Genomic DNA, 22,098 nt, shown 5'->3' on the forward strand with positions numbered 1-22,098 from the left:
GACATTGCATCATCTCCAGGAAGACAGCGGCACATGATATACATCCAGAATCACCACTACCTGGACGAGACAACAGGAGCTGCAACTTCTTCACTGGACTCCTCAGAGTCCCAAAATGAACCCTGTTGAACATCTGGAACACCTTGATAAACAAACGTGGAGAACTCGACCACTACCTGCCAATGTGACTGAACTGCGGACAAAACTCATCGAACTGTGGCAGAATCTGCAACACAGAATCTCATTGGTTCCAAGCCTGCTCGGTTTCAAGCCCTGCATGATGCAAAAGGCCAAGCTAGTAGATACTGATATGTTTGTTTCTGCTCATTTTTGTGCTCATGTTGTGTTGCAGTTTGGTATAATAAATGTCACCTCTGTTTCAAGACTGTTTGTTTTAATAAGGCGTATAATTTAATAAGGATGTGCAGGGTATTACTGGACACTCTTTATGGGGTTTATTTCAATGATCTCAGCTCTCGCTTGGCATCTACACACATGTGCAGCAGCTGAGAGAGTGCTTGCGTACAGCGCTGCTCTTCCCCTGCAGAGAACATTCCACTTACAGAAGAAGCTTCATCACAAATCAGTGCAAAGTTTTTGCTACTTCTTAAAGAGGAAGTAGCAGAGTTCTAGTGCACTGGGGTTTAAATCTGTCCTCTAAATCACTGCAGGAAGAGTGATTAAAAAAAAAATACGTAAGTGCTCTGGCTTTTCGATTCCGTTCCACATCATGTATCGTTATTGCTGTGTTACCTATTTCACATTGTGGGCAATAATCCTCACACCATCCGTGCACTATAACAGATATTTTGAAAAGATATTTGAAGCAGACTTTAATGTTATCAGTGTAAAAAGTTGTAGCAGCACATGGAGACGTGTAACGCTGTATTTTTCGGAACCCTGCTACTTACTCTTTAAAATCTTCAGTGTTATTTTATTTTTAAAAACAACCTTTAATTATTTCCACAAAAATGATCCTGATCATTGTTTGGGAAAGTATTCTTGATTTATATTAGCTACTCAGGTAATACATTTTGTGACTCCATTGAAACCACATTTTCAAAAACCATGACTTTCAGGAGATAGAAACTGGGCTTTATTGAGTTTAACCATAAAACCAGAACCCCTATTTAAATTGCCTACATCAGACAATAAATGTACAAATAAAACATACACCCACAAATAGGCCAGTCTGAGCTGGGGTCTCCGAAGGGAGCGGCGCATTGGCCAAGGCGCTCCTGTGAGTTAGGGAGGTAAAACTGGCAGGGACTGTTTCTCCTCATTGCTCTACAGCAAACCTGTGAGGAGAAAAACGATTGAGCATGCAAATTTAAAAATGATAATTGGACACACAAAGTAAAAAATAAATAAACAAACACCCACCATTACAGAGGAGTGCTTGTATATGTATTTACAATGCACCTTTTTATGTATTTTCACTGGAAAGATACACAGGTATTAGTTATCATGTATAAACCACATATCAGATGAACAAAATTGGGAGAGGATGTGATAAATCATGGGTTTGTTAAGGAGCACTGATCGTATCAGCAGGGGTCACTGTGTGGAGGGCAGAACACTAAAGTAATTGAGCCATGGTGGGGAAAAAGACATCGATCGATCAATCTATCTATTCTTACTATACTAGTAAGAAAAAATAATTACTTATGGAGGCTTTTTGAACACACCTGCTTTTTTAAATAACGGTGTGGTGTGAAAGCACAGGTGAGGCACAGTATCACACTGAGGCTACTTAAACAAAGAGTGAACTGGATGATGTGAGCAAAAACCCCAGAGCTGTGGAAATTTGAATTGCAAAAGTACAACTGTGGCAGCATTGTGAGCGTTTAAAAAATGAAGACACAAGGAAAGTACCTACAACATTTGTCCCTGCATTTTACAAAGTTTCTTTTAGTATTTCTAAATTTACCACCATTGAGTATTTTGTAGTTATAAATGAAGGAGTACGTTTGTAGTTCCAAATGAACTTGGGTCTGCACATAACCATGATTTGATATAGTTTAAGCGTCTATTTATGGTATAAAACAAATAAAAATGATAAAATATTTGACTATTTTTATAAACAAGGAATAATAATAGTTGTTCCTTTTTCCATGTGAAAATGTGGCTAAACAAACTGAACATGTCATCTCGCCTATGAGATAATGAACACTTAACTGTTTATTAGTCTGCATTCTGCGTAATGGATTTTTACAGAAGTAGGCACCAATGGATCAGGTCACAGAGTCACGGGAGTATGGCGGTCAGCCTGGTCACAGCATGTGTTCTGATCAGTACTGTGCTGTAACAGTTTATACAAACTGTCCACTATTTCATATCATATAAAATGAAATCTCATGTAAACATCTGAATAGCTTATGTCTCTACTGTAGTGAATTTCCTAATTAATGCATCCCAATGAAATATCATTAGCATCAGTGTAATGTTCATAAGAATTTGTGGCCATCCTAGTACAGTGTAACTGGTTACAGAATTTGTTGTAGTTTTACAATGTCTGTCTGCACTTACAACACAACGCAAGTGGGCAGAAAATGAGAATTGCACATTCCCTTTAACAGGATTGCATCCAAATTCAAAACACACTTCTTCCCTTCCCACTTAAGTCAGAGAAGTGGGTGCTAAATAAAATTCACTTTGAGACACTTTTTGACTTACATAGACCAATGCTTCAGTATTGATTTTCATTTTTACACATAATAAAATGGGTATGAAAAGCAACTGTGCTTGAAGTTCTCCCTAGGCATTGAAGGAAGACACCAGTAAAGTGCACTTCTCATTTGGGTAGGACCCCCCTTCCTCTCAATCTCCCCTGACACACAGACGGCTGAGTGAGGGGGCTGTGGCTGGCTGGCTGCCCTCACGGAATGCCTGAGTCGAGTGGTCTTGTGTCGAGGGCTCTGCAGTGCTCTGGAATGGGCTTGGAGGGTCAGTGTCCTTGACAGGTCTTGCAGCACATCTGCCTGAAGTAGGGGCGGCTGCAGAAGCGAAACTTTAGCACCAGGGGGCAGTAGGCCACCGTGTTCACATCTTTGCATTCTGGAAAAGAGGAGGAAAGGGGGAGATCCAGTTAGTTCATATCAATCAATCAATCAATCAATCTTTATTTTTTATAGCGCCTTTCATAGTGGAACACCATCACAAAAGGCTTTACAAGATGAAATAAATACAAGAAATGAGAAAATAGAGAAATAGAGAAATGCATAATACATGATATACAGTGGAAAGTACATAATACATAATAGTAGCATAATACATAGTACATTGAATACAGTGGAAAGTGCATAATACATGATAGTAGCATAATACATGAAATAGTACATTAAATACAGTGGAAAGTGCATAATACACAAAGTAGTACAATACAGTGGATAATGCAGAATATATCTGCTTAACTATTAGCTCCTGGTACTGGTGAAACCAGCTGAGCTCTCCTTACCTCTCTCCTCATTGACAACACCCACGAGCACAAAGGCTGGAATTAAAAGGTGGAACTATAGGTCATATTGGGGTATATTACCAAGGGCAAGTTTGACTGAAAATTGAAAAGTCCAGTTTTCAATACGGTGTGGTAGTGAAAAATCAGTCATCACAACTGATCTATTATTGTGCAATTACATCTGCAATAACACTTGTGTTCTATTGTTTTATTGAACATTTTGTTAACAATGGGGCTGTTCTCAAATGTTTCTATGTTAAACTTAAATAAAAATGTTGTTGTTTATTCGCTTTGTATATAATTTTCTGTTTCAGTCATCAAATCTTTGTGACTTTAAAAAGCAGCCTCAGTATATCTTTCAAAATCATGTCTATACTCTAATCTGGTCCACCAGGAGCAGAGTGTTGCAAGAGGACAGATTAATAGTTACATTCTGCGCATGTCGATGTGCTTGGAGGTTAGACATGATTCTGGGAGCTTTATTAAGGCCACAGAGGTGTGTTAAAGTTTAAGATGTGAAAACTATGTTCTGTTTTTGCTCAGGTAAGTTATGTCATTCAGATACATTTACAAAATATAAATATAATATAAAAAACAGAATTCTTTTTTCCTCAGAAGAGAAGCTTTGAAAGTCCACAGTGCTCCAATAACTAGACCTGTACAGGCAGTGCTGTCTCACCTTCGGGATTATCTGTAGGGCCGGGGTTACACTTGCTCTCACACTGCTGCATGCCTGCTGGCCGCAGAGCCTCAGAACACTCACTGGACGGCTGTCCGGTGTAGGTCAAGCACTGGACTGACCGCATCTGTTGACCCAGACCACACTTGGCTGAGCACTGGGGAGGGGGGAGGGGAACAGAAAGCATCAAGAGTACTTATTAGAAGTGATTTCAAAATGCAAATCTGGCCTTCTTTTTACTATATATTGTTTTGAGTTTTAAACTACATTTAAAGGTAAAAGACAAAACAGGTTATTGTAAGGTATGAGACTATTTACCTGTTTTCCTTTTGATTGGAATGGTACTGTATGTATACATACAACTGTGTGTCTAATATGTTTCAAATACATGATAAGATTATGCAGATAACATACAAAAGCCAGTGTTCAGTTAATTACATCGATATGTTTGCCACAGTGAAATGGTACGCATCTGTGGTTCTTTCAGTCCATTTCCAAAAACTAGGTTCAATCAAACCACTAAAAACCTGGCTGGGACAAGGCTCTGGATCACTGCCATAGTAGTGTTACAATATACAGCAGACCCTGACTTACCCTGTGATAAGACCATTGTCAGGTTCTTTATATCAGATAGTTTGTATCAGATGTAAAAGACATCCATTAAGATTTTCTATGCTTTGTAATACATCTTTAGTATTACAGAAAAAGCCCCGCATGGTAAGAAACAAGCAGATTTTCCCTCCTCTCAAAGTCAGAAGGTCCAGAATGCCCGCTTGTGGGGTTGGATATCAGCTTGTTTAGTACGGGACCCTGTATGAAGTTCTATATGCTGCAAGTGTTTTAGTACTTGGGTCTAGGAAGACCCTGATTGGATGAAATCACAGCTCACCTCTCCCCACTCCCCCGCAGCCCAGTGTGGAGGTGGGCAGCGCTGCAGGTTGCACCTCATGCTGGTGGTAGGCTTGCCCTCGTCGGGGCAGCTAGGGGCTGGCAGGGTGATGCTGTGGTCCCCACTCTTACATAGGATAATCCGGTGACGAAATCCCGGCCCACAGCTCGGGGTACACTGTAGGGAAGCAACACCACAGACTGTCAGTCCAGCATCACAGTCAGCCTGTTAGCATGGTTAGTTACTGGACTTTTAGGAATGGTATCTTCACTTTAAACTCACCTACCCGTGTTAACTTTCTCACTTGTGTTACAGCTGCTTCAAATTATTACATTGCCAGTGTTATTAGACACATAGTAACTATAACATGGATAACTGTTTGCAGTGGTTTCAGAAACTGCAAACTTTGTTTAATTAATAAAACATGCTTTGAAAAAGAAGACCTCTACAAAACATCTTGTAGGGCAAGTGTTCCAAGATCTAGTATTGGATAACATTGTCATGTAAAATGCTGCTGAATTTCATATTTGATTTGAAAGAATCTGTCTTGCATTCATTCATATCTAACAACAGAATGACCGGGCCTGTCAACACTGTTCGTTGTATTTCTAAGTAGGTGCGGGCTTGATCTAAGGAAAGCAATTCGCATAATTCAGCTGTCAATACAGGTATGTGGGTGTACTGTTGGTAACAGATGCAGGGGACGCAATACGATACAAGCTGCCTACCTCTGACCAATCGAGGGCCGCCCACTCAGGAGGGCAGGTCTGGTTGTTGCAGGGCTCGGTGAGAGGGGCTCTGGGTGAGGGGCAGGCTCCATCATCGAGGGTCTTCTCTTCCGTGGGAGAGATCTTGCTCTTGCAGAGCACTTCACGTGTCCGCACCCCGCCGTTACAGCTCCGACTGCACTCAGACCAGCTTCCCAGAGTCCAGCTAGAGGTGAGGAGGAGGAGGAGGAGGCTGTCAGCTTTTTATTTTACTTTGATACAGATCTTCATCACGATAGAAGTGATAAAGCTGTCATATGAAAGGAATTAGCCACACAGTATGAGGATTTAAAAAATAAATAATAATTCAAACAAACTACTATTTGCGATTAACAAAGTCCAAAAACAGATTCACAGGAGAAAGGGCTGCATGGAGGAAGAAGCTCAGGAATTGAAATAGGTGAGAAGTGCTTTGTGACTTAGAAGATAGGGCAGGGTTTCCCCTTGGCTTGCAGACAGCCACCCTTGCACAGGTGAGACCGAACTGATCGTCCTCCAAGGCTGGGAAGCAAGCATTACTTCCCCCAAAGGGAACCTAGATTGGACATAGAACGGGAAAATTAAAGAGATAGATCTGGTCTGGGGTCCCCTCTGGCTCGTGGAGAACTTTTGTGGCGCGGCTGGTGTTTAAGTAGGGAGATTGGCAGATGTTTTGCCAGGACCTGCCCCCTGAACCATACTCAAGGTTACAATTCCATGCAGTACAGCACCAGATGTTCTTTGGAGGTGCCCATCCAAGCAATAGATAGCCAGGCCTGAATTAGCAATGTTCTGGTCACTGTGGCCAGTGTACAATCAGTGCTACGGTCAGGGTTAGGGACAGTTGTTATGGTCAGTGTGCGGTCGTAGTTGTTGTCGTTGTTTCAGTCAGGACTGTAGGTAGTGTTGTAGGCAGTACTCACGCCGGTGGACAGGGCTCAGAGTTGCAGGCTCTCTTCTTCTCCTTTGGCTTGCTCTTCTGCTCACAGTAATGGTTAAGCACCACTGAATGATCCCCCTGCTTCTTGCAAAACACCTGCTGGGTCTGGATCCCTGGAATTGGAGAGGGAAGAGAGGGTAAAAGTAAATGCAAGGTAAAGTACAGGCTAGTGTAACTCCTGAGATATCCAGGAATTTCTCATTTATTTTGTAACGTGAAGAAATGCTGCAAATGGGGGCAATAATGTGAATAAGTTATAGGCGTCCCCTTACATATTTCAAATAAATGATAAAACACCAATTTAAAACAAACAAAAACTCTGACGTAATGGAAAATGCTATTTTATCTGCACCCCTTTCCGGTGAGATAGTATCTGATGACATTTAAAGCAAACCAGCCACACAGTATTAAAAGAGGCCGCGCATGGCTCACCTAATCAACCTCAGATCTTCAGTGTGTTTCAAATGCAAGCAGAATGAGATTCACAGATCTCATTTAGTCCCCCATTGCGAAAGGAACTGAAAGCTTCCCAGCTCTCTTTATCCTACCTGATTATCCATACCCGGGATTATGTTTTCTTGTGATACTACATATGTAAAAGCAGGAAAACTTATTGTAGATCTCGAGCGGCGGATAGGTGTCTTTTAAGTGATACCAGGTGTGGACTTGGTATTACCCGAACTGAGAACCGTTGACTTGGTTGACTTACTGAATGTAATAAATGCATATCAGCAGCAGGCCTGGTTCTAACACCTATATATTGCTGCCTATGTACTTTGCTATTTACTGCTGCAGTCTAATTGCAAAATATTCATTTTCAAAACACAATTCCAATTGTTTTAACATGTTCAGGGTCATTAAAATCGACCAGAGATTACACTACTGTCTTGTAAGGACATCACAGTTTTGTTTTCTGAACTTTGTCCCGCTCAAGCATGTTAATCTCTGCTTCAGCAAGTATCTGTTGTGGGTGAGCCTCATACCTCCAGCACAGATGGCAGAGCAGCGGGACCAGGCAGTGTAGTGCCAGGAGGAGCCGGTCAGAGTTTCCCTGGAGAACGGAGGGTTGAACCGGTAACGAATGCCCTGGTTCTCTTCTCGGACTAGCACCTGCACAAAAAGAGAAAAAAAGAAGAAATGTACCAGTGCTGCAACCACTCGGGAACATAGCTGATTAAGAGGGTTTAAAACAAGCAGTAGCTCCAGCAGAAACTTTCTAGGCCTTCTTGTGGTTTCTCAACAAATGCAGAGTTTTTTTTTGGTGTGACCCAAATGTGTTACCATAACGACGATGGAAATGTTGGTGGGGCCTAGTGCCTCCAGGGTCTCTGGTTCATCCACAGGCCTGCGATAGTGGAAGATGGTTCCAGCGATGTCGAAACGCCTGGGGGTGTCGATGGTCAGCTTCCCATTGATGAAGTACTGATCTCCCTCGTCCTTTAACACTGAACACACCACCAGGAGCATACATCACACAGAGAAAATACAGTGTATAATATCAACAGCAAAAGAGCCCTGCCAGAGGCTGTGAAGAGTACGGATATAAGTTCAGAATATAACATGTTTATATAATTACAAATATACAAATTCTCACCCAGATAGTTGAGGGAAAAGTTAAGTTCCTGTATACTGATGTGTACGGATCCCTTTGGAATCTGAAGAACCTCTTCATAACCTGAAAGAAACCCATCAGAGATCTGCATTTAAACTGCATATTCAAACGTTCAAATCATTTTTAATTGTTTTTCGTGTTTCGTGGAATCTCCTTGCCCTTTCAAAACCATACACACTGCCCACTACAGATATACAAGAACGTCAGAGAGTTTTCCACTAACTGACTTTTTTTTTTATTGAAAACCAGGCCCTCAGAACAAGGAAATACCAAAGCACTTGTGATACATGAAACTAGAGGCTGTGTCAAGTGTAATGGAAACAGCGGCCTTGAATCCGGGAATCTCCCCCCCCCCTTGTCTTTCAAATTTAACCTCTTGGTTTTGGTAATTAAAAAAAAAAAACATCTGTGATCACATCCTTTGATCTTCCATTTGATTACTTTTGAATATACAACAGAAAACTACAGACTCCACAGTTGCCATCAACATCAGCTCCCAAGTATTTATAGCTGAACGTCGATTACAACGAAAATTTCTGTTGAATAGTCTATAGTTCTCAATAACGTGCTTATTGCAAACACAGTTAAGAAATATGTTACTTAGGGGTCAATTTGATAAACTTGTAAGGTCACACCACAGCTGTATTTTTAAAAGCATTTTACAGCACTAGTACCCTGACACTGTAAAATGCTCTAAAAAAATCCACCTGTGACTTTCCCTCTCAGGGTACAGACTGACTAAGATCAACTCTCTAGTACATAATGTATTATCTGGACTGCATGAATTTGGACTCTGCACTTTGAAGGGTTAAGGGTTACATCTCACTGCTAACTCAGACCGTCTACAGTTTACAAATTCATGTTTATTCCGTTCTTCAGTCTTTGAATAAGGATAGAGATTCTTTACCGCTAACCCAAGCCCAGTCTTGGAGTTTATGTAATTTAATAACCAAACATGTGTGGCTTGGCAAACAAAGCTAGCAGCTGTAAACTATCCAGAGCTGTAAATATACTCCTTTGAAAGCGTGGCTGGTGGGGTCGAGGGCACCAAAGTGCTCTAAAACCGCTGCCGTGATCCCCTGGGTAACCTGAGGTCAAGGCTAGCTGTCGGCTTAACTCCACTGTGGACTGCTGCCACCAGGCTTGTGTTTATGAGCCCAAGAAAGGTTACCATGGTAAACACATGTAATAAAGCATAGGTAACATTGTAAAGCCCAGGGAGTATTGTCAACCGTATTTAAAACAAAACAAAAAAACATGCCAAAGCATGGTAAACTATGGGTTCTTTTTAGTTATATCTGCTACCATTTAAATCAATTGAATATATACCATAGACTTATTAAAGTGGTTTAAGCTATCTTGATTTCATTTTCTGTTGCAACCTTCCTTTAATTGACAGTTGATTTGAGCATACCAGCAAGACACAGGTCTTAAATGAGATGTGTCACCCAAGAATCTGAACATTGCTAGGGCCTGTTCTTTGTTTTTTTAGATCTTTGTTGGATGAATAAAAAAATCAGACTGATTACTCAACTAAAGGTTTGCTCGCAGATTCTTTTTTTTTTTTGTACAATTTAATTGTGCATTCTGGGCAGACAGAGAAATGCGTGCTGCTGTGTAGGGAAGTGCTGATTTGAACTGTGCGCTCTCTCAGGAAGTGGCAGGACACTGGTTTTAAACTCGTATAAAAAGGGGGTTATAAATCATAACTGTTTTGTACAAGGATTGCTGACAGTGTGCTAAAGATGTACATACATATTTGGAACTGGAGTGTTGATCTACATTGATTTAAATGATTGCCAAACGTGTGTCTACTCTGTGCATTGTAACCAGAGCTGTTGAGCGCTGAGGTAAAATCCAGCAGGGCACATTTACCCTGAATAACATAATAAACTGTTGATTTAGTTATAAACAGTGGTTAAACAGTGCACGTAACTGTGCTGCTCTGGCCCTTGGGTATTGTATGACTGAGTTATCAGGTCCCTAAATCTGTTATAGGGCAATAGGATGGAAAGGTAACATTTGTTACATTTACTTAAATAATAATAAAAATGGTTTTAAAAAGACCAAATTCCCATTGGGCACATTTTTTTAGATTCTGTTGATTTAAGTATTGCTATGCATGATAGCCGCTATATGATCTTCCGATTCATTAACTAATGCTCATAAATTAACAGATTAAAATGTTTCAACCGAGTGACAGTTCTAGTTTTAACCTTAGATGGTGTATCACATTTACATATTCCAAACTGAAGGGATGTAAAGTAGTCTTCCTATTGCGTGAAGGAATGGTGTTTTTTTTCAAGACAATTTTAAGTCCTGTGCAATATTTTCCCTCTCATGACGGATGCTAATGGAGGGTCCATTCTGTGTCTGGCTCTGGGGACTGGGCTGGACTCTGGACTGGGTGGCTCTCTGATATCCTCACCACAGCAAGGCTGTGCAGTCAACCGCTGCCAGCTGCTGGAAAACACAGTCCAAAGGCCATCTGAAGCGCTCCAAATAGACGACTGCGGTTCAACACAGTTTCAGTGGGAGTGCAGGATGATGGCATACAGTGGATTCTACCACCTTTGTTTGAGTGGTAATGATTATAGTAGTAGTGTACTGCTGTATAATTTAAGGGGAAATAGCCATGAATGTCAACCTTGGAACAAGGTTGTGTCTTACACGTTCTATTATGGTTCTAATAGCCATATTAGAACATGCAATGCTTTATTTGTTATAACAATCAAAGCCCTTTTTTTATTTATCCAGCTACCGTGTTCTGCGTACTGGACAAAAGATGAACTACTAGAACACAGTAAGAGAATTGTGTAAAAGTAGGATGTAAATTAAACTAATTCGGTACATCTTAGTCTTAACACAGACCAATGAACATTCTTCCAGAAGATATTTTCAGCATCGTTAAATAGAATGTTGTACAACTTAAGAACTTAACTTTTTTGCCCGCAGAGAGAAGTAAACGTGATCTGAATCTAAACCACTGGAAACAATACAAAAAGAATTCGGCACTCAGAAAAGAATGGGGCAACTGCAGTGGAACCTCGATGAACCCCACAGCCTCTTCCTCAGGTTCTTCTCTTCTTCTGGGCTGACACATCTCGTTCTCCCACACACTTCTGTACACTTTCCTGTGTGAGGGAGGTTGTCTGACGGACGCCTCCACATAACAGCACTGCTATGAAGCTCACAGCATTACGGTTTGCTGTGTAAGGTGGAACATGTGTGTGATAAACTACAAAGCTGCAAAAATATGAATCACACTCTTGTTATCAAAACTACTCTGGTTAAAGCGATTTCATTTAACCTTCGGTTTCGTATATCTGTGCATCTAGTTGGTGCAGTGAGGTTTCTGTCACCGCTCTAGCGTGGGAACTTCCAGACTGATTTAGCCCGGGCACACGGTCTAAACTGAGTACCTGTGGGCAGACAGCCTGGCTATTGGGGCAGAATAATTCTTCAAGATAAAAAACATGGTGACCAGGTTACTACTGCTGATGGAAATCCATCCTGCAAAACTCTCTGCCTTATTCTCCTCTACATCAGTGATCCTAAAAGATGTGCCCATGGGCAATTTGATCCCTGCTAGAACACAGTCTCGTGCCGGCAACGGCAGCCGACATAATCTGGAATACAGCAATACTGATGTAGCGGTAGTAGAGGAAGTCATTACAACCTACTACTCTGTACTCTTAAACTCTGCTTTTGAGATGTTGCTCAATCAGTATTTTATTGTCATTTTATTTAGCATTTTGGAGTCAGAATTGTTTTAATACTTTGAGGACCATTGCCATTGATTAAAAGTGATTGGAGTCTATTTTAATAATCAAAATGGTAGAGATTCAACCAGTTCTTTTAAAACTCAATCCCTGCTATGTCACGGACCTCTTTCCACTTCAGTGAGGTTAATAAAGCTCATGTTTAGGTTCATCACTGTTCATTACAACCAGTTTTAAGCTTCCAGTCTTACCTCCTTCAGGCAGCGAGTCGTTGAAGACCCCCTCGATGACCTCACAGGTCCCGCCATCGCCCCCACACACCCTGCAGCGGTCTTCACGCGTGTCTGAGCCCAGGATCCGGTCGCACCCCACGTGCTGTACGGACACACGCGCACACACACGCACACACACACACGCACGCACAGTCACACATTGGTATGAACAGTTAGTCTTTACTCTCACTGATGATAATACAATGATAATACAAGACTGTAACTACTAACTAATCTTATAGCCTTTATTACTGGGGATTATGTCTTTGTAATTAATACACCTGTAACGGTGAGAAGCCCTGTACATGTATTTATTTATTTTTAGAATGGGGTCTCCCACTCGCCCCTGTGCATTTTATTGTTTTGTATTTGTTTTATGATTTAAATATGGAGGCGTAGCCATGCGTTGGTTGTTATTGTTTTGTTTTTATTTAAAACATGTTCTGGCAGAGATGAGGTCGGCAGCTCGTCCTCTGCCAGTTGTAATTTAAAAAACCAGTGCAGAAGGTCACCTGTATATAAACCTGCAGCTCTCTGCACTCCGGGTGGGGAGTTGAGAGGAGAGTAGTTGAGAGGCGAAACGGGAGCGAGAGAGAACACAAAAAAATAACAAAAGTAGGAACAGTGAGGGCCACTGCCCAGCCTGACCTACTTATTAGATTTGTATTTTGTTTAAATCTTTTATTTCACTCTGAGCAATTAGTTTTTTTGTTCAAATATTTGATTTATTTTTGTATTATTTAAATAAACAGCATATGCCGCGTTTGTTTTGCAACTGCAGTATTGCCTATGTGTTTTGGTTCTGACCTGACATCACCACACATCATCCTGTCACAAAATCCTATTTATTTTTATTGTTCATAATGGTTTTGATCATGTTTTATAATGTACTTTTGAAAGAATTGTATTGATTATATATAATCATTGCCAATGGTTTTTACCCCGGTTAGCCTCGAGAAAGATGTGTGTGAATGTTAAACTGCTGATGCATCTGTGAGAAGTGTCTTGGAGCTGGTTCTCATTAGCCCTGTGCAGCGGGAATCTGGGCCATACCTCACATTCCCTGTTTAATCAGAAAAGTGCCATTCCTTTTATTCCCCAGTGAAACAGGTGCAGATCAGACACTGAAGAAGGACTGTGCCCTCCATTGACTGTGGGCTGTGGCTAAGTTATACTTTGATTCCATATTAAATCTGGGTCGTGCTCTACCTTGCATTCCCCGTTGACACAGACATCCAATGAGTCGTCGCGGCAGGGCGTGCCGTCCACCACGGCCGGAGCGCGCTCAGTGTAGAAGTTGAATCCTTCGGCCAGGCAGTTGAGAGAGCAGGACTTCACCCCCCCTGCAGATACAGAAGTGCGGCACTCGTCAGCCTGCAGTGCAGAGTTTCAGTGTGGTCACTGCTCACAGCATGCCCAACAGAGTTGTCGTAAAAAGTGCAGATGCAGTCTAAATCTTAATTTAAATCGTCAGCTATCTTTGACAGTTGTTCGTAGAACCAAGCAACAACAATAAAATGTTATGTCTGCAGCAGCCTTCTACAAGTCGTTTTGTACATATTAATGAATTACCTAGTGTCCATCAAACCACTTTTTAAAAACCTGGCTGTGTTTTACTTTAATGTACTGTAGCTGGAGTTGAGTTGGAACCCCGAGTTTTCAGGTTTTCTTAATTTTGAAAAAGGCATTATCTACAAAAAGCTTTTGAATCCACGACTGTGTTGAGCCAGATATGGAGAAACACCTGCTTTGGCCACAGTCTGATAAATCTGTCAGATCCAAGCCAGGGACTGGTGTGGGCAGGACTGCACTGCAGAGCCACGAAATCAAGCTGCAAGTGGTTTGAAAAATCAATAGCCGTTTCATTGCAGGCAAGAGCTGATAAACTTTATAACAAGTGAAACATGAGGGGTGAGAGCTTGGGCGCCGTGCCTTGTTTTCTTGTTTTCCTTTCTTACCCGTCCCCATTAGAGATAATACAACCAATATAACTATCAAATTATATAATATAACCATCTACTAGGAACCGGATGAGGACTGAGGGCTACATGGCCTCCTCGCTTTCATGTGTTTTCTTATAACTCTTATGTGGAAATGTTGAGAAATGTTTGGTTTGTGTTTTGCTTTCATTTGGGCGGTTTTGTGTTTGTTACTTTTTGTAAATAGTTTATGAGCGGGCCAGATGCTCCGCCTGAAGACGCACTGCCAACAGAGTTTGTTTACAGGGAATTGCTGTCAGTGATTATTATTTTTACTATTTATCAGACGCTTTTATCCAAAATGACTTGCAGAGACTAGGGGTTGAACTATGCATCACAACTGCTGCAGGGTCATTTACAGTAGGACCTCAGTCTTACGTTTCATTTAAAGGACGAAGCACAAGGAGGTTCAGTGACTTGCTCAAGGTCACACACACAGCAGAGGCTAGGATTGAACCGGCAACCTCCTGGTAAACCCATTTCATTAACCACTGGACTTAGAGACTAGGGTGTGTGAGCTATGCATCAGCTGCAGAGTCACTTACAACAACGTCTTACCCGAAAGACGGAGCACAAGGAGATTAAGTGACTTGCTCAGGGTCACACAGTGAGTGAGTGAAAGAGAACTGGGGACCTCCTGGTTACAAGCCCTTTTCTTTAATCACTGGACCACACAGCCACCTGTGTAAACCTCCTGGTTGGGCTGTGAGAACGGCTATGTGAAGTTCTGGTTGGGCTGTGTGAATGGCTGTGTGATGTACTGGATGTGCAGTGTGAAAGCTGTACCGTGATGAATAATGTATCATTTTACACAAAGCATCATTAAGAAACGTATTTTTTTTAAATCTACTGAGTGGCAGGACCCCATCAAGGTGGATGTTATCTGTGTGGAGGATCCTGAAAAGAACATGCAGGCTGCTGCTGCACCAACATCCGAGGGTAGTGAGGAAAAATGAAATACTAGAAAAATGCAGGTTTAAAAGAGCAAGTAGCGTGGTTCTGAAAATAAATATAGCGTTACACGTCCCCACATGTTGCTTCAATTTTTTAAATAACGTACCTGTCATTTTTCTTTTCATTGTTAACACCCTGACAACTTTTTACACTTCTAACTTTAAAGTCTGTTTCAAAATTGTCTGCTCTAGTGCACTGATAGTGTAAGGATTATTGCCCACATTGTCAAACAGGTAACACAGCAATAAAGAGCCATGATGTAGTACAAAACAGAAAAGCCAGAGCACAGTGATTTAAAGGACAGATCTCAAACCCCAGTGCACTGGAGTGGACATTTTGAAAAGAGATTTGAACTTAAAGTTAGAAGTGTAAAAAGTTGTCAGGATGTTAACAATGAAAACAAAAATTGCAGGTAGGTTCTTTAAACAGGAACTGTTTTTCGGAACCCTGCTCTTTAAGAAGTAGCAAAAACTCTGTACTGGCGATGAAACTTTTTCTGTAATTGAATATTCTCTACAGGGGAAGGCCAGCACTGTCCACAAGCACTCTCTCAGCTGCTGCACATGTGTGCGAGTGCCAAGTGAGAGCTGAGGGGTCTGGAGAGGGCGGAGGAGAGGTAAGGGAGTTTGGAATGAGGTCTTGGGCAGGCAGCTGAAAGTGATTATAGACCTCCCCCCCCACTGAGACCTTCTTTATTTTTAATAAATTTAAGCTTTTGGCAAAAGTGCCGCAGAGGGTCAACAGAGCAAAACACAAAGGTGCAATGAAAAGTGCAACACTCAGCAATCCTCTGCAAAGCTGGAGTTTGGTAATCCTGCAATCTGCGCGAGAGAGAAAGACAGCAAGCCTGCAGTGTGCACTGCAAATACAACAGATAGAAAGAGAGAGCTCTCATATTTCATATGGATGAGCAATAACTTTTCTGCATGTGGAAGAACTATGGGATGTGCAGTTTGTATTTTAGAAGTTGCTGCAAATCAGAATACCGGTTTTAATCCAAAAATGAACAGGAACTCCCAGAATTCTGTGATAGTGCAAAGGCCTCCTGAGGAGATGGAAGGAAGCCAAAGTCATGGTTTATTGGCAGAAGTATGGCAATTTTCCTTTCTTAAACAAACAAATACATTTGTTTTATTTTATTAATGAACTGTCCTTGGCTATCTTTGCATCGACAGCCCCAGTGTCTGGGTGGAGGGAGATCTGTACTGCTGGGATGTGCAGGCCGGACCAAACGCAGTGCAGACCGTGGCACTCTGCATATTTTAACAACTGTGAGGGATTTCCATTGTAAAATCAGCTGAACTGATGAAAGGAGCACTTGTTGCTGGGAGAAGAAGGGCCCCTCAGTAAGCCATTATGTTATTAGACTCCCAGATTAAAGGCAGTCATGTCGTCAACTGGACTTATCCTTCTCTTCCTGCTCCGTGCTCATCAAGGCTAAGGAATGCTCCAGTTCTCCAAACTCCAATTTCAGGGAAGGCTTTTCAGTAAACTATGTGCAGGCTAGACTATAGGAGCTTGGCAGGTTCTGAAACCCCGGTGAAAATCCGCCCTACAGTCTCATTGCTCATGTTCAGCTGCAGATTAGCTTTGACTGAGGCCAAAAAAAAGTGTGGTGAAAAAAACAACAATTTCTACAACACACATATCTATGTTATTGGGGAGTGGACACAGAAAGTACTGCTCTTACAAGGTAAGGATTAACAAATGACCATTCCTGTACACTGAACACAGAGCACTGCCCTTGAAGGTATGTATTGGTAACAAATTGGAACAACTAAACCTACAACATAAAGTACATCTCTTAAATGCGAGTATTATTAACAATTAGGGATTGCAATTTATAGAACAGTACTTTATGGTATTAGTTTGTACAGTATTACTGTGACCAAAGGGCCAGTGAAGTATACACCACAGTGTTGGAGCAGGATCTTAAAGTTGTTATTCTATTGAGAGGTAACCTATTTAAAGGCTGTTGTGTTTTCTTGGTAAATGTTTAAAAACCATGTATTTGTATTGGTAACAACGTCAAAGGTTAGAATTTTGGCTTGTCTGTGCTCACCTCCTCTGTATGGTTTCCAGGTGTAATACTTTCCTCGGAACGGCACACTGTCAAAGTCGGCACACTGCAGTTCCCTAAAGTCCTGAGAGCCAGCTGGGCATTCCTGTGGATAGAATAGTTTAAAGCTTTGACAGTACATTTGTAGTATTGAAATGCGCTAGTGCAATTCAACACACTACTGTTCATATCTAATGCTTCCGAGGACAGCCACCCTACTCACGTCAATATTGCAGGATCTGAAGCGCTTCCTTTCTCCCAAACAGTACTTTCCACCAATGGTTGGTCTGAGAACAAAAAACAAAACCAGCTACTCTTCTTTCTAATCAGATTTGAAGTACAGTACTATGACTGGAACTAGAAATCTACCTACCTGGGGCTGTCGCAGTGACGGATTGAAGATGAGACTCCACCCCCACATGTGCGGCTGCACTCTCCCCATGGCGACCAAAGGCCCCACCCCCCGTTGATGCCCTCTGGGCGGGTTCCGAAGGGAACACACTCCCTCTTGTAGCACCACTGCAAGGAAAGACATCAGGACATAAAATTAGGCAATTTATTGTACTAAGTGTAGGTTTAAAACTGAGCAATCACTGGACTGACTTCTAAACAGCCCCACAACATCAAAAGAACTGGTATTTCTAGCCACTACCACCATATAGGGTCATCTCTTGAAATCTTGGGGTTTATACACCCTATCCCAAAGCTAGGTACCTTATCAGGGGAAAGGAGTGGCGTTTAGATTTCCATCCTCCTATAACCGCCCTCTCCCCTATCTGTGGATGGTGTTGGTTTACCCTGATACTCACCCCCTTGTCTATGGTGTTAGTCTGGCAGATGGTTCCTTCCGCTGCAGGGATGCTGCTGGTGATGCAGCGGTTGCTCTTGCTAATGCACCACAGCTCACTGCACACCTCCTGCCAGAGGAAAAGAGCACACACCCTCAGTCAAACCATATGGGTTTCCATGGGCAAGTTGACTCACTGCAGAATCCATGTGACAACTTTCTGCCAACTTGGCTTATTACCTGAACAGAACATTTGTATTCATCTTGCAATGAGTATTACAATGTGTATGGGCTCAACAATGAGATAGGAAACACATGACTGGTCAGCAGCAGTAAGGCTAGGCTGGCTGGAAGCAGGCGCAGAAGCAAAGAGAAAGGCGAGTACCCCGTATTTACACTGGTGAGACTTCACCCCGTACTGGAAGCGGCACTGCTCGTCTGCGTCGTAGGCCTGGCCGGGGGCCGAGGTCGGGTAGAAGAACTCCTGCCTGGGGGGCGCGTTGTTCAGGCAGATCCCCATTCCCGAGCTGACAAGTTAAAAGGGACTCTGTTAACAACACTGGGGGGCTGTTTCAATGATCAATAATAAATCTGAATGCTGACACCCTTTAAAGAGCAACTGGTGGGGGTATAAAATATGACACTTATCTTCACTAATCCATTCTTATTGTAATTCACTTCATATATCGTTTTTGCATTTTTTTGCAAAAATTATATGCAAAAAGAATCTTAACAATACATTACTTAAGATAACTCTGATCTTTCATAACCGTACCCCTTTCCCAGATTTATTAACCCCCCCCCCCCCCCCCCCCCCCTATTGACACATTTCAATAAAAGCATTATATTGTAGACAATATATTACACTGCACATAGTCTATACAGAAATCATTGTCCTCTCCATGGACTATTGGGAACCTGCATTATTTCTCATATATCTCTGCTTGTAGATCAAATTTGCCATTCCCATAATGTCCAGATTTATTTTCTTATTCAACACAGAATAATGCGAACTGGTTAGTTGATGCTAGTGGCAATTTGCTGACTAGCTAGCACGACATTCCACCCTTTACAGCAATATCCTAGGACATGCTTGCTACACGGTATTGTGCTGAGTGGCAGGGTCTTTGGTTACAGTCTCGGTAGCAGGTGAGTACGGGTGTGACTGGCCCTTACTCCAGGAAGTTGGTGATGTAGTCGCGACTGCAAGCAGACCACACAAAGGGGTTGGTCTTCATGGTGATGTGAGCGGCCATCAGCTTGGCAGTCTCCTGGCCCCGTGAGCCGCAGGCATTGCCCACGCTGTCGTGGTTCATCCCAAACCTGCAATGCATTTCAGTGGCAGAATGTATTCATTAAGGAATCTCCATGGAAAGCATAGTGAAGACAGCTGAGGGAATACAGGTCGTGCACAGGTGGAGTGAAGCAGCCAGTTAGCATGACTGCCATTAATATTTATACTCCATTTACCTTGTTTGTACAGTATTTACAGTCACTTCAAGTGAGATTGTTAAAGATAAATAATTGAAAAAATGATCACACATGAACATTAGAGTAGCTTCAAAAGTAACTATTTTTTTTTAAATTCACCTTACTAATGTATGGGGATTCGGTTCTGTTTTTTCAATATTGAGCTTTTATAATTTTTCTCTAAATATTTCTCTAAAGCTGAACAGCCTTCCTCACTGCATGCAAATCATGTGGCAATGTGACCTTTCAACTCTGCTCTCCTACTCTGCATTCAAATAGACAGACACTAGGTGGGGCAGATTCAGAGAAAAGTGATAACAACTCAATATTGGAGCACCGGAACCAAGAACCGCCAGTAAGGAACATGTAAGAAAAGTACTTGTTGTGAGTTTCATAGATAACTGCCCTTCCAACCCGCCTGCTATTCTGATTTCTTACTGCCTCAATGCCTGGAGACGAGCATGAACAAAATCACTGAGCAAACAAAACGTGAGGAAGTGATGGAAAAACTGGAAAAGCAACTGTGATCCCCAGTGATCGGACACAGCTAGACTCCTTGTAGAAGACTTGTGTCCAGACGACTGTAGCAGCACACTTACAACTGACAGATCACCTGGGCTTCCTATTATATGTATTAGCACCAATAGGTTTGCCACCTGTTCAAATACAAAAAGATTAAAGGGATGTTTCATAGAAGTCTCTGTTGCTGTTTCTGCTTAGATCATTATGTATCAGGCTTACTATACTTTTCAACTGCTGGATAAGAAAAGACTTCTGAAGTGGGGTTGTAATTTCTGCCCACCTTAAAACGAAACTGAAAGCAGTCCCTGCGCCCTTTGGGAGCGGCAAGACAGGTTCACTGCACTGGGGCGCCAGCTCCTGGGTCAGCGCAGCTGGAGCTCCTCAGTGACATGCCGCTGAAGAGCGACTTCAGCTGGACTGAGAATTTAAGGAAAGCCAGGAGAGGGCTGTATGAAACAGTCCTAACAGGTGCCAGATGGAGAAAGTGGGCACCACGCCCGAAAAAGAGGAAACCATGAAGCTCCATTCCTCCACTGCTGACAGCAAGACATGCATGGAGCTGGGGACACGCTACGAGAACTGACCCGTTTAAAAGGGGAGCAAGGTTAGAGCAAGGGAAAGAGCATGAACAAGGGAAAGAGTAAGAAGCCTCCAGTTACGTTTTACTGTCAAGGATGTTTGCAATGATTCAGAGTGATTCTTTTTGCCATTGCTTAAATACCTTCTTTATTTTTTGATAAGGGTTAAGGTGCATTTCATGTGTTCAGGAGCTGCTGTTTGGTTGTAGCTACCTGCCATAGATACATGTAATATCCGTAAGCACCAGCACCTTTTCCTTTATGAACATTGGCTGATCTAACCCTAACTTACTGGTTTTCAATGGCAGGAACTAGAACTGAAGAGCTTCCCCTGAACTCCCCTGGAGTGTGAGCGTGCACTCACGTGTGTCCGATCTCGTGTGCGATGGTGAAGGCAGTGGCCAGCCCAATGTCCTCGTTAATGCTGCAGCTTCGCTCCGGCTCACACATCCCCCCTACCGGGGCCAGGCCTGCACACACAGACACACAAACACGCAACAGTGACACATTAGCTGCATACATGTGTGCTTGCATGTTAGTGTTGTGACAACCCTACATGATATAAGCCCAAATACTTCTCAGGTCTTCTAGCTTTGAAGAGTAACTAAAAACGTGGTAAAGGCATAGCAAAGTGTAGCATGATAAATGACAGAAAAGCATGTTAAAACATGCAGAAACATGTTAATGCATGGTAATGCATAGCATGCGAAACTGGGCCAAATGACCCATTTAAACTTGTAGAAAGCATATTACTGAAATGAATACTAGACTGGATATTAACAGTGTATTACTTAAATTTATGTTAGTCAACCATTTCTTGAAGCCTGTCTCCTACCTAGAGTTCCACAGGGCTTGTTCTTGTAGATGCAAATGTCATACCTGGAAATACAGGGATGCCATTAATAATGTGCAAGAAAATGCTGCTTATTTCCTAGCACAGTGTATACCAGCCCCTACCTGGTGATGAGCACTGCAGTGTCGTGGTGTGCGATCCCATTATCAGGAATGGCGTTGCCGTTGCCACTGCGGTTCAGAATGGATTTCTGCCACTTGCAGAAGCTGTCCAGGGATTTGCCTGCGTGGTGGTTGATCTCTAACGTGGGCTGAGAGTGAGAGAATAAAGGACTGGCATTCAAATGACATCATGTATAATATTTGTCGGAAGATACAGTATATACAAAACTGTGAATCCTGCACAGGGTTTATGATTACTATAGGCAGTCAGGACGATGTGTGTCTCTAGTGTTTAAATTGTTCTGTAGGGATACAGGACTATCCCTTTATCAAAATCTGTCCAATCTGCTGTCTTGCCCATTTTGACAGACACAGACTAGCCATGACAGCTTATATGTATATTTCATGGCTTGAAACTCACTCTAGCCCTGCACCTGGTCCTAGGTTTCAGAACTACCTACATTTAAGTATACTATTT

The 22,098-nt window shown here is 42.2% G+C and overlaps 1 protein-coding gene across 1 annotated transcript in view; it reads right to left on the bottom strand.

The window, feature by feature from the left end:
- Window positions 1-1,095: 1,095 nt before the first annotated feature.
- The window catches only part of adamts10 (ADAM metallopeptidase with thrombospondin type 1 motif, 10), a 34,382-nt gene continuing 13,379 nt past the window's right edge, over window positions 1,096-22,098 (bottom strand). The window contains exons 7-25 of the mRNA XM_041230191.1: window positions 21,624-21,769; window positions 21,502-21,545; window positions 21,031-21,136; window positions 19,273-19,419; window positions 18,482-18,623; window positions 18,119-18,226; window positions 17,683-17,828; window positions 17,533-17,596; window positions 17,313-17,415; window positions 13,527-13,660; window positions 12,297-12,420; window positions 8,306-8,386; window positions 7,993-8,156; window positions 7,695-7,821; window positions 6,695-6,824; window positions 5,754-5,958; window positions 5,026-5,202; window positions 4,137-4,293; window positions 1,096-3,057 (exon numbers count right to left, since the gene is read on the bottom strand). Of these exons, the coding sequence (XP_041086125.1) occupies window positions 2,948-3,057; window positions 4,137-4,293; window positions 5,026-5,202; window positions 5,754-5,958; window positions 6,695-6,824; window positions 7,695-7,821; window positions 7,993-8,156; window positions 8,306-8,386; window positions 12,297-12,420; window positions 13,527-13,660; window positions 17,313-17,415; window positions 17,533-17,596; window positions 17,683-17,828; window positions 18,119-18,226; window positions 18,482-18,623; window positions 19,273-19,419; window positions 21,031-21,136; window positions 21,502-21,545; window positions 21,624-21,769 (2,415 nt within the window). The 3' untranslated portion in view covers window positions 1,096-2,947. The remainder of the gene's footprint in view (window positions 3,058-4,136; window positions 4,294-5,025; window positions 5,203-5,753; window positions 5,959-6,694; window positions 6,825-7,694; window positions 7,822-7,992; window positions 8,157-8,305; window positions 8,387-12,296; window positions 12,421-13,526; window positions 13,661-17,312; window positions 17,416-17,532; window positions 17,597-17,682; window positions 17,829-18,118; window positions 18,227-18,481; window positions 18,624-19,272; window positions 19,420-21,030; window positions 21,137-21,501; window positions 21,546-21,623; window positions 21,770-22,098) is intronic.

The sequence above is a fragment of the Polyodon spathula genome, chromosome 26 (assembly GCF_017654505.1).
Source record: "Polyodon spathula isolate WHYD16114869_AA chromosome 26, ASM1765450v1, whole genome shotgun sequence".
Classification (NCBI taxonomy): domain Eukaryota; kingdom Metazoa; phylum Chordata; class Actinopteri; order Acipenseriformes; family Polyodontidae; genus Polyodon; species Polyodon spathula.